The 12,217-nt window shown below is 52.8% G+C and overlaps 2 protein-coding genes across 4 annotated transcripts; both read left to right on the top strand.

The window, feature by feature from the left end:
• Positions 1–1,652: 1,652 nt before the first annotated feature.
• Ghdc (GH3 domain containing) lies at positions 1,653–6,288 on the top strand. 3 transcript variants are annotated; one of them, XM_006992899.4, is made up of 9 exons: positions 1,653–1,792; positions 2,156–2,442; positions 2,732–2,853; positions 2,981–3,485; positions 3,932–4,124; positions 4,217–4,288; positions 4,363–4,496; positions 5,034–5,119; positions 5,375–6,288. In XM_006992899.4, exons 2-9 carry the CDS (start codon positions 2,169–2,171, stop codon positions 5,588–5,590), a joined length of 1,602 nt encoding a protein of 533 aa, XP_006992961.1. In that variant the 5' UTR covers positions 1,653–1,792; positions 2,156–2,168; the 3' UTR covers positions 5,591–6,288. The 3 variants fall into 3 exon arrangements, with proteins under 3 accessions (XP_006992961.1, XP_042138749.1, XP_076399515.1); XM_076543400.1 differs by lacking the exon at positions 1,653–1,792 and adding an exon at positions 1,857–1,877; XM_042282815.2 differs by lacking the exons at positions 5,034–5,119; positions 5,375–6,288 and adding an exon at positions 4,751–4,846.
• A 3,411-nt stretch (positions 6,289–9,699) lies between these two features.
• Hcrt (hypocretin neuropeptide precursor) lies at positions 9,700–11,023 on the top strand. Its single transcript, XM_006992898.4, has 2 exons — positions 9,700–9,830; positions 10,547–11,023. Exons 1-2 carry the CDS (start codon positions 9,810–9,812, stop codon positions 10,916–10,918), a joined length of 393 nt encoding a protein of 130 aa, XP_006992960.1. The 5' UTR covers positions 9,700–9,809; the 3' UTR covers positions 10,919–11,023.
• The last annotated feature ends 1,194 nt before the right edge of the window (positions 11,024–12,217 follow it).

The following is a 12,217-nucleotide window of genomic DNA, read 5'->3' as shown; positions in this document are numbered from 1 at the left end:
TCAATGCACATAAAATAAAAACTAAAACAAAAATAAACTAAATAACTATTTCAAGCGCGTTTTTCCTTGAGATAAAGTCAGTGAGTAAACTCAGTCACAGGTAAATTTGACCAAATTATATATGACAAACAGTGCTGTGAGGTCATCATACTTAAAAGACTGGCCATTGGATAGTAGACTATATCTGCTTGTCTGTATAAAAGGGCAAGCCCTGTCTTTAGGTTTCTCAGCAGATTGCCTGTGACACACACGGCATTCGGGTTTAACAACTGCAAAGGTGAAAGTCATTTTCTTTCTTTTCTTTTCTTTTTCCTTTTTTCCCCAATTTTTCGAGACAGGGTTACTCTGTACAGCCTGGAACTCACTCTGTAAACCAGGCTGGCCTCAAACTCACAGAGATCCACCTGCCTCTGCCTCCTGAATGCTGGACTTAAAAGTATGCACCACAATGCCTTGTAGCAGGAATCTTAAATGGTCTTATTAATAAAATTAAACTTGAGGCCAGTTATTGGGGTGAACTCTGGAAGATCAGAGAAGCAGAACAAGCCACAATTTCCTCACCTTGCTGGATCCTCAGCTGATCCTGTTTCCTCAGACTGGATGCCTCTGAGTCCTCATCCAAATGGATCTCAGCTGAACTGCTGCTCGAAAGCCTGAAAGCTTAACCAGCCAAATGCTTCTAGTTTCTGGTCTTCACGCCTTATATACCTTTCTGCTATCTGCCATCACTCCCTGGGATTAAAGACTCTTCTCTTGGGATTCAAGGCATGAGTCACCATGCCTGGCTGTTTCCAATGTGGCCTTGAACTCACAGAGATCCAGAGGGATTTCTGCCTCTGGAATGCTAGGATTAAAGGCATGTGCTACCACTGCCTATCCTCTATGTTTAATATTGTGGCTGTTCTCTTCTCTGACCCCAGATAAGTTTATTAGCATGCACAATATTTTGGGGGACACACAATACCACCACAATGCCTGGCTATTGTTTATTCTCATTCTTTTTTTTTTTTTTTTTTTCTGGTTTTTTGAGACAAGGTTTCTCTGTATAGCTTTGCACCTTTCCTGGAACTCACTCTGTAGTCCAGGCTGGCCTCGAACTCACAGAGATCAGCTTGCCTCTTTCTCCCGAGTGCTGGGATTAAAGGCGTGTGCCACCACTGCCCTATTGTTTATTCTTTACACCGGTATCTGGCTACAGAGCCCAGAGTAGCCTGGGAACATACTTAAGCCAATCTTCTTCCCCAGCCTCCCAAACGCTGCGTTGCCCACTGCACCCTGTACGATTTTTTTTTTTTTTTTTTAAAGACAAGATCTCCACATAGCTCTGGCTGGCCTTCAACTTGTTATATGGCTGAGGATGACCTTGAACTCCCAATCCTCTTGCTGCCACATCTGTGAGGGCTGGGATGACAGGTGTGCACACCCACACCTCCGCGGCTGTGGTTTTCAGCTGTTCTCAAGTCTGAGCCTGTTCCAGGATGGAGTGCCAACACTCTTTCCACACGCCTTCTTTTCTCTTTCTTGAGATCTTGCTACCCTGGCCCTAACTCCCTCATCTGCCAACCTGAGCCCGTACCCAACTTGTCACCCTTTAGGTGACCTGTTCCTTTAAGAGCACCCCCACCCCACCCCGCCCCCAGGATCCGCCCAGTCGGGCCGGATTTCCTGTCCAAACCCTACCCTTTAAAGTCATCTCTTCAACTTTCTGGATTGCTGGGTTCAGAAACCAGAGACACTGAGGGACTTTGAGGGATCTGGGGTGCTGAAAGCAGACAGAAGTGGGCTGTGACAGGTGCATATATACCCAAGGCTCTAGCGGGGGGAAGGGGACCAGGACAGGGAAGATCCCGAGAGAAAGTAAAGTCACTTGGGAGCCGGTAAGATGTCATACGTCTTGCCCGGCCCTCTCTGTGCCTTCCGAGGGAGGAGCTGGTCGAGCAGTTCTTCCAGCTACAGGGCTGGGGACTCGAGGGTGCCTGTCAGTAGCCCCCCAGAATCTCCAGGGTCTGTCTGTCTTCTGTATTGCCTGCCCAGCAGGGCCTGGCTTCCTCCCACTGACTTCTTCCTCGGTTTTCTGTGTACAGTGAGTGTGGGGGAAGACATGGTTACCCCCTCAGACCCCCTCAGACCCCACTCTGTTCCATTCTTCTCCCAGGAGCTACTTGGAGATGCTGCTGTTATGGCTGCTGCTGCTTCCGCTGCTGCTGCTGCTGCTGCCCCCACTGGCCATGCTGTGGCCACAGAGGTTTCGGGATGCCAGGCCATCCTGGCTGATCCGCCTCCAGCACCAGGTGGCCTGGGTGGCACTGGGCTGGGCAGCCGCCTGGCAGCAGCGAAAACTGGAAGAGAGCACACGGCACGCGGGCCAGAGCCAGCAGCAGGCACTCGTGTGGTGTCTGAAGAGGGCCCCGAGTCCCTGCTGTCTCCCCAGGGGGAACACAGGTGTGTTTCCGACACCAGGGGGAGGTGACCCAAAGAGGGGGAAGAAAGAAATCCCACAAGACAGATTCTAGAACACAAAGGCCCCTTCATTTACTACCAACACTCGGTGGCCCGACCCACAGTCCTACCACGACCCATGTCTGCTTCTCCTGTCAAGATGGATTTTCCTTTGCTGGACCCAGCTCTAGCCCTCACCCCACTTCCCATGCCCTTTCTTGGTCCCTTCCTCGAGGGTCTCCACATTCTTCTCTCTTCCTGAGGAGTTTCTGGTATTTTGGGGGGGCTACAGACATGAGCACCTTCCGGAATCATCTCCCACTGACCAAAACCAGCCAAGCCCAGGGGGAAGAAAATGAAGAGAAGCACCTGCCCCCTGCTTTACCCCAGTACCATGGAGAGGCATCTCTGCAGGTAAACAGAGGCACCCCCACCCCACAGCAGAAAACCCCTGCCGAAGGATGGGCAAAGAAAGCCCACAAGTAGTAGGTTGGGGTCTGATTCTGCAGTCTGAGTGACAGTCCCTCTTATATCCCTCCAGGCCACCCTACTGGGTCTAGTAACCCTAAACAAGGCCTACCCAGAAGTGCTGACTCCAGGAAGCACTGCCTGTGTGACCCCTACATCCCCATGGCCCAGCCCTGTCCCCTGGCTCGGGCACGCCCTGGGCCGGGTAAGCCCCCTTGGAACCAAGGACACTCGGACCCTGCTGCTGGAGGCACTGGTATCCCCAGGGCTGAGGGTACTGGAGGCCAGGACCGCAGGGGAGCTCCTGGACGTCTTTGTGGGCCTGGAGGCAGACGGTGAAGAGCTGGCTGAGGCCATAGCAGCCGGGAACCTAGGAACGACGCCTCTCCCCAGAAGAGCAGCCGAACTTCAGGAAGCCCTGGAACAGGGACCCCGAGGATTGGCCCTTCGGCTCTGGCCAAAGCTGCAGGTGGTGGTGACTCTGGATGCAGGAGGCCAGGCAGAAGCTGTGGCTGCCCTTAGGGCCTTGTGGTGCCAAGGGCTGGCCTTCTTCTCTCCTGCCTATGCTGCCTCTGGAGGTCAGCTTGATGTGGGGACTGGATGCAGGTGGGGCTCGGGACAGAGCTCACACAGCTAGCTGCCATGCTTTGAGCCACATACACCTATCTTCTTGACTCCTTCTCAACGCCCCGGGACGGTATGGGTTACTCGCTCTGACTGACAGCTCAGCATGCTAAGGTTCACTGAGACACAGCCTCTCACACCACAGACTCCTGGGGTACCAGGATTTGCTTTCATGTCTGATCCCTGTGGAACCACGTCTCTGCCTGCCTCTACCCAGTCAGGACCAGGAGGGAGCAGGCTGGACCTGGGGGTGTCCAGAAAAGCTGGAGCAGGAGGACCAGCTGCTCCTATGAGCCAGGCCTGTTGTCCAGAGTGAGGCATTGGGTTCTGCGGGGTGCCTGGCAGGAGGGGATGCACCACAAGGTGGTTGACAACAAGAAGATTTTTTTGCTCTCTATAGGGGTGATGGCCCTAAACCTGTGGCCAGAGCGACCCCAAGGATTCTACCTTCTTCCCCCTGGAATCCCCTTTATTGAGCTGCTTCCAATCAAGGCAGGAGCCCAGGAGGAGGCGCCCTCCACTCTCCTTCTTACTGATGTCCAGAGGGAGGAAGAGTATGAGCTGGTACTGACTGACCAGGCCGGCCTGACCAGGTGATCCTCTACTGGCTCCTGTCACCTCTGATGTCCCGCCCTTTGGGAGGGGACACAAGCTCACTCTTCTACCCAACCCCACTCATCATCAGGTGCCGCCTGGGAGATGTGGTACAGGTGGTTGGGGCCTACAATCAGTGTCCTGTTGTCAAGTTCACCTGCAGGTAGGTGACCCCCGGGGATGCCAAGGAGCTGTCCCTGTGCCTTTGGGTCCACTCCCTCCTCCTTCTTCCTTCAGGCTGGGACAGACCCTGAGTGTTCGAGGAGAAGTTACTGATGAGAATTTATTCTCGGCGGCCCTGGCCCAGGCAGTGGAGCAGTGGCCAGGGGCCAAGCTGTTGGACCATGCCTGTGTGGAGAGCAGCATTCTGGGTAATTTCTTGGGTCTGGCTTTCCCCCAACCCATGTTCACCCTGAGCAGAGACATCTAGGAAGGATCCTCAACACGCACGGTCTTCTCTACTATTCCTAACAAAGGCCCCCCTCTCTCTCTAACGCCCATCCCTCCCACTACAGACTCCACCCATTTTCATTCCTGATCTGTCTCATATTCAGGAGTGGGTTCTAGGTTTCCCTCTATTTGCTACCTGCCACCAAGAATCATTTCTCCACTCCCTGAACCTTAGACTAGGGAAGACGTAAAGGCAGAGGCCGGCCGGGCGGTGGTGGCGGTGGTGGCGCACGCCTTTAATCCCAGCACTCAGGAGGCAGAGGCAGGCGGATCTCTGTGAGTTCGAGGCCAGCCTGGTCTACCAAGTGAGTTCCAGGAAAGGCGCAAAGCTACACAAAGAAACCCTGTCTCGAAAAAACAAAAAAACAAAAACAAAAACAAAAACAAAAAAAGGCAGAGGCCGATGGCTCTGGCAGCCACCTTGTCCTCAGGAAGTGTACGGGTGGCTTTATCCTCAGACTCCTGTGACGGTTCTGCCCCACACTACGAGGTGTTCGTGGAGCTGAGGGGATTGAGGAATCTGTCGGAGGAAAATCGAGACAAGGTAAAAGATGAGACCAAAGCCTGATTCTAAGTCTCTTTTGCTCTACAAGCTCTCCCCGGTTGTCCTGGGAGTTCAGGGGGAGGGGTACCAAGGAGGGGGACCCCTCTTCAGGGAATCTGGGAAGGGGGCATGGGTCCTACAACATGCACTTGCACACCAAAGTCCGAAGTGCAGGTAGCCTTGGGCATGGGCATGCACATCTTGTACACATGCTACCCACCGCAGGGTAGTCTCACCCCATCCTTCTGCTCCTAGCTTGACCACTGCCTTCAGGAAGCCTCCCCTCACTACAAGTCCTTGCGGTTCCGGGGCAGTGTGGGTCCTGCCAAAGTTCATCTGGTGGGGCCAGGGAGCTTCAGAGCACTCCGGGAAGCACTAGCAACCTGCCCCTCCTCCTTCCCTCCTGAAATGCCTCGGGTCCTCAGGCTCAGACACCTGGCCCAGCTCCTGCAGAAGAGGGTGATATCCTAACCAAGGCAACCATCGCCAGGCTTCCCTTTGCCTCCTCGCTCCTTCCTTGGGGGTATCTCCAGATGTTGAGGCCTGGACTGGACATCACATAATATTGGCCCATCAGAGCCATTGGCCTTAGGGAGGCCTTGGACTCATTGGCTGGTATTAAGGTGGAGGCTTTGGCGTACAGCAGAACCCAGCAGTGTGCCCTATGACTGACCCTTCAGCCTACCCTACTTGACACTGCTGAGGAGTTCTGATGCACCCTGGTGGCTCCCTGTATCTCAGCCCCTCTCGTGTGCTGGACCAGGGTACAGCATGGGCTGAAAGTGATGCTCCCAGAGTGGCTCCCTCAGGAGCAGGAGCAAATGAACAAAGATCATTGTCTCATGGTCTGAGGTATATCTTGCACAATCTCCTGAAAGGGTGAGACTGTAGTGTAGTGGGTAGCCATTCCAGCTTTGATCTGGAAGTTCCAACCCCCATTGAGACTTCGGCAACTGTCACGCCTACAAGGCGGGGCCAAGGGAGGCACCTGGAGATCCGAGATCTGGATGAGCCAGCACTCTCTCTGTTTCGGGACCCTGAACGGTGGAGGTGGACCTAGCAGAGCTCCAGAGAACAGCGCTGGATTGCGATACACCTTCCCCAGACCCCACGACCTACCTATCCCTTAATTTGTAAGTTATGCCATTAAATAAATCTCCTTTTAACTACGTGGAGTGGCCTTAATAATTTCACCAATAGCTGGTGCCCAACGTGGGCGCCATTTGTTGCTGGAGAGCTTCTTTCCAGATCCCACCAAGCCCTGCAGTCCCATAACCCATGTATAAAATAATCATTCAGATGCTTATATTGCTTATAAACTGTATGGCCATGGAAGGCTTTTTGCTAACTGTTCTTATATCTTAAATTAACCCATTTCTATAAATCTATACCTTGCCATGTGGCTCATGGCTTACAGGCATCTTTACATGCTGCTTGTCCTGGCGGTGGCTGGCAGTGTCTCCCCCTCCTTTTTCCTGTTCCCTCAATTCTCCTCTCTCCTTGTCCCACCTATACTTCCTGCCTGGTCACTGGCCAATCAGTGTTTTATTTATATAGAGCGATATCCACAGCACTCTAGCCCACAGGAGTAATCCAGTGTTTAATATTCTTCCTACCAGCTCTCCTTCCTTCCCTCCATCCTTCCCTCCCTTGCCCGTTTTATCATTTGGCTCCCTGGATCAACTCCCAAATAAAATTCTTTTTAAAATATTTATGTATTTATTTTATGTTATCTGTGTGCGCCTGCATGTGTGTATGTGGACCGTGTGTATGCAAATGCCTCCAGAGGCCAGAAGAAGATTGTGAATTCTTTGAAACCGGAGTTACAGACAGTTGAGAGCTGCTATGTAGGTGCTGGGAACCAAAACCAGGTCCTCTATAAAAACATCAATGATTCTTGGCTGCTGAGTCATCTCTCCGGACCCTCATATAAAATTCTCATACCCAGTGTGGGAGCCCATTTTCCAGTTCCTTGTGGCTTTACCCAGCAGGTCCGCATAAAGAGGATGATTAGGGCCACGGGCCTGAGTGCAGGTGTCTGAGATGGTCTGCACTTGGCTGGGCTGGGGGGGAGGTCTTTTGCTTCACCCCCTTGGCGTCTCTATAAAAACCCTGGGGCAGAGATAGTCGGGGCTCCTTGGAATAGGTTCCAGGCCCTCTCCAGGTTATCCTGTATTTTCTGTTTATCTCCACAATCTGATTCCTTCTATCTAATATTTCCTGCTGCTTCCACTCAAGAAAACTCTGGGGAACTGTGGGGTTGGTGGGTAAAAGCCCTGCAACCCAGACTCTGGATGCTGCTTTGGGGATGCCATGTGGAGTCCCATGCAGCCCGGTTCAGCCACAGCCTGTGGAGCCCAGCTCCTCTCAGCCCTGAGCTCCAGGGTTTTCACCTCCTCTGCACACTGGCTTAGGTTAGTCCCAAGAGTGAGATCACACAGAGCTCCCATCATGGCCTAACAGGACCAAGCAGACAGATGCCCTCTCTCCTCCCATCTTCAGCACAGCTTGAGGTGAAGGGGCTGTTTGTTGCCAGCTTCACCCCCCTGCCTCAGCACCAGGCTCCTTCCCGGCCTAGCCTGTACAAATCACTTCCACAGTGAGAAAGGAGGCAGTTATACCTCAAGTCACCAAGTGTCACAGCAGGAAGGAGCCTCAGCACTCCCTGCAGAAAGTGTCCTTAGCAGTGAGGAAACTAAGCCCGAAGGTCAGGAGGCCAAGACCTGCAGGCCCTCCGAAGTCAGTGCTGGTCCAGATCAGCATCCAGCTTTCAGTTCTGCCTCTGAATCGTTTCTCTGTCCTTCTAGGTCCCTGCCTGTGGGCTCCTCCTTCTTCTGTCGCCAGTTGCCATCAGCCATTTAAAATTCCCCAACAAAGACTGCCCAGCCTGGCACCTAAGGCCCTGGAAAACTTTACCCAACTTGCCTCTCCTTTTAGTTCCATAGAAACTGTGAGGCTCACACCCCATGCCGTGTGAGCCAAGCACTATCCCATCCAAGCCTTTGCTCACCTTGTCCCTTCTCAGGCATGCTCTGTCCCCTTACCTACCTAGTAGAAGCTACTTTGCTACTTTTCAAGCAAAATCTTTGAGGGACCACCACCACCCCACCCCACCCCTGTCCCACCCAGAAGGAAGTGACAGTCTAATCACTGGTTTTTGTGATTTTTGTTTGTTTGTTTGTTTTGGATTTTTCAGGACAGGGTTTCTCTGTGTAACAGTCCTGGCTGTCCTGGAACTCACTCTGTAGCCCAGGCTGGCCTCAAACTCACAGAGATCTGCCTGGCTCTGCCTCTCAAGTGTTGGGATCAAAGGCGTGCGCTGGCTAATCACCCTTCTTTGCACTGAGCTATCCTTGGGCCCAGATGTCACACCCCCACCCCCAGACTTGTGTGCTCCTTGAAAGTGGGGACATGGCTGCTAGAGAGATGGCCCTGTAAGAGCACTTACTACTTTTGCAGAGGACCTGGGCTCGGTTCCCAGTGCCCACACAGTGGCTCACAACCATCTATAACTCCAGTTCCAGGAGACAGAAACCCTCTTTTTGTATTCACAGGCACCAGGCACACATGCAGTGCATATCCATACACACAGGCTAAGAAAATGGGGTCACAGTCGGGCAATGGTGGCGGACGCCTTTAATCCCAGCACTCAGGAGACAGAGGTAGGTGGATCTCTGAGTTCGAGGCCAGCCTGGTCTACAGAGCAAGTTCCAGGATAGTCAGGGCTACACAGAGAAACTCTGTCTCGAAAAGCCAAAAGAAAAAAAAAAAAGTAGTCGGGTGGTGGTGGTGCACACCTTTAATCCCAGCACTCGGGAGGCAGAGCCAGGCGGATCTCTGTGAATTCGAGGCCAGCCTGGGCTACAGAGTGAGTTCCAGGAAAGGTGCAAAGCTACACAGAGAAACTCTGCCTCAAAAAACAAACAAACAAACAAACAAACAAAAAAGGAATATGCTTTAAAAAAAATAAAGTAAAGAAAAAGAAAAAAAAGGCACACTGCTGTCACCGTGCCCGTGTAGAACTGATCTACATCAAGAGCTCCTTAACAAGGATGAGTTTGGTGAGGGGAACAGGAGAGATGGAGAGCTGTGGGGTGGGGAGGGCAGCTCAAGAGCTGTTTCCATGGAGAAAAAAGGCCCTGGAACCCGATGGACCCCAGAGTCAGTGACAAGGAGAGGGGTGGGGGGTGGCAGGGGGTGAATGCTACCCAGGTACCCTCCCTACCCCCCACCCTCCACATACCATGAACAGCGGTTCTCAGGCGGCCACTTCTGCCCCTAATTAGCAACTCGCCCCCTCCCCCATTGTCTCTGGCCAGTGCCCCAGCCGGGGCCTCTTTTGTGGACTCAGATTCCTGGGTGCAAGGTACCTCATTAGTACCCGGAGACCGCCCCATCTCCAAGGAACAGGCAGACAGACAAGCGGGAGACTAAGGACAGGGCGGCCATTCTTTGGGTCCAACCTGGAGACAGCTCCCATGCAAGATGCTAATCTTAGACATCCCTTTGTCTGGTTTAAAGTGGACGCAAGTGCTCATGTCTCTGCCCCCCACCCACCTCAGAGCACTATAAACCCCTGGCCCCGGGAAGCAGGCCACAGTCGAAGACCGCCTCAGACATCTTGGGTATTTGGACCACTGCACTGAAGACACCCTCTTTCCAGATTGCCCTGCTCTGAGCTCCAGACACCATGAATCTTCCTGCTACAAAGGTAAAGAGCTAGGAATAGGGGCGAGCCTCATCAAACCACTGAGGCCACTAGAGTGCTTGCCCACGGGCTGGGCCCAAGATGATCCTTCTCAGGGAGCACTGAGGCAGGAGTCTGGGTGCTGATCTGGACTAGTACAGCCTTGACTTGGGAGGGATGCCGGCAGCAGCGAGCCTGCTTGGTTAACACTAGGTACGCCACTCTCTTAGAGGCTCGTGTTTATTGAGCCCGTGTATTTCAGATGCTTTTGTGATTGTCTTCCAACTCAACAGCCTGGGTAGTAGGAATGATTTAATGCCTAGTTTGTAGGTTAGGAAGGGCTGTTCCAAGAGGGTGAGAAACTGGTCCAAAGCCACAAATGTTCGGTTTTCCCCAGCAAAGGAACAGGCCTGCTGTGTGTGGAGAGGGAAGGACTACACTGAATCAACCCTTTGTTTCCGCTAAGCTTTCATGTTTGGTTCCCACAGACTCAGACACACCTGTCTGCAGGTGGAGGAGTAAGCCTTTAAATATGTTAAGTATTTCAACTTATTCTGCCAGCCGAAGTCTATGAGGGCTAGAGGAGATGGCTCGGCTGTGGATTGAAGGATGAGCTGACAAAAGAGCCAGATGCAGGAAACTCAGGGACCGCCAAGCACGACCTCAGGCATGGAGAGGTTCGGAGCCGACTGGGTACGGAGTGAAACCCATTCGCGCGCCTTGTCTCGTGTCCCTTTTAGGTTCCCTGGGCCGCCGTGACGCTGCTGTTGCTGCTATTGCTGCCGCCAGCGCTCCTGTCGCTTGGGGTGGACGCACAGCCACTGCCCGACTGCTGTCGCCAGAAGACCTGCTCTTGCCGCCTCTACGAACTGTTGCACGGCGCTGGCAACCACGCCGCGGGCATCCTGACTCTGGGAAAGCGGCGTCCCGGACCCCCGGGCCTCCAGGGTCGGCTGCAGCGCCTTCTGCAGGCCAACGGCAACCACGCTGCCGGCATCCTGACCATGGGCCGCCGCGCAGGCGCAGAGCTAGAGCCACGTCCCTGCCCTGGTCGCCGCTGTCTGACCGCAACCGCCACCGCTTTAGCGCCCCGGGGCGGGTCCGGAGTCTGACCCTGTCTTCAGTCCCTGTCCTGGTCCTATCTTTCCCCCCTCTGCTCGCCAGTGTCAGTCTCTAGGAAAACGGCAATAAAGACGAGTCCCTGATGGTGTGGCTAATCTTTGTTCCTGTGTGTCAAGTTCAGGCCTCCAGGGGGCGGGAAAGCATCTTGAGAACTGTGTAGGCTCCAGGGCCGGGAAGGAGCTGTGTTTCTTGTCCTAAATACTTGGTCCGGAAGAGCCCAGTTCAAGGAACCTTGCAGAGTCCCGAGGTGCATGCTTGGGGGAGTGCAAGTGAGGGACCGATGTGTTCCACGTTGTTCTACTATCCACTTTATTTATTTATTTACTTATTTTATTTTAAAACGGGGTCTTATGTGTACCAGGTTGTCCTCGGATGACCAAAGTGGCCTTAAACTTAAACGACGCTTTGATCCTACTGCCTCTACCTCCCCAGTGCTGTTGAAATTGCAAGTGTGCTCTGTCACACCTGGTTTCTGCAGTACTAGGGAACTGAACCCAGAGCTTATTAAGCTTATTAAGCAAGCACTCTACCAACTGAGCTATATCCTCGGCTCCTACTGTTTTATAATAGGGACCTATAGAGAGAGAGGTTCTGGAAAGCTGCGCACGGGAACAGAATCCAGCTGGCAAGGGCTGGATGTAAGGTTGCAAGAAAGGCAAGGCGTGCCGGGCGGTGGTGGCGCACGCCTTTAATCCCAGCACTCGGGAGGCAGAGCCAGGCGGATCTCTGTGAGTTCGAGGTCAGCCTGGACTACCAAGTGAGTCCCAGGAAAGGCGCAAAGCTACACAGAGAAACCCTGTCTCGAAAAACCAAAAAAAAAAAAAAAAAAAAAAAAGAAAAGAAAGGCAAGGCGTGTGAGTTTCCATGGTGAGCCTTCCAGAGTGGGGGTGGTGTGGTCAGCTGTACTGTGGAGTGTGAGCAATGTCACACCGGGAAGCAGGTGGGTTCAGTTTGTGCAGCCATCGCACATGACCAGATTTTGCACTCCATTGTATAGAATGGAATCTGGGAATGTTCTTAAGCAGAGATGGGGAAACTCTAGAGATTTAGAAACTCAGAGATTCTACAACTCTAGCAAAAGATACCTGTTGTAGGTTGAAGTGTGCTGCCCCCAAATTCACACGTTGAAGTCTTAATCTCCCAGCATTTAGAAAGTGGCCTTGCTGATGCAGTTAAGTAAGATAAGATAAGGTTGGAGTATGGCAGACTTTTAATCCAGTTATGAGTAGTGATCTCATAAAAAAAAAAGGGGGGGGGATTGGCGTATCTGCAGAGACTCAGGAAGAACT

The sequence above is a fragment of the Peromyscus maniculatus genome, chromosome 8 (assembly GCF_049852395.1).
Source record: "Peromyscus maniculatus bairdii isolate BWxNUB_F1_BW_parent chromosome 8, HU_Pman_BW_mat_3.1, whole genome shotgun sequence".
Lineage (NCBI taxonomy): Eukaryota > Metazoa > Chordata > Mammalia > Rodentia > Cricetidae > Peromyscus > Peromyscus maniculatus.
The sequence above is the reverse complement of the archived record's forward strand: the minus strand, read 5'-3'. Positions and strand labels throughout refer to the sequence as shown.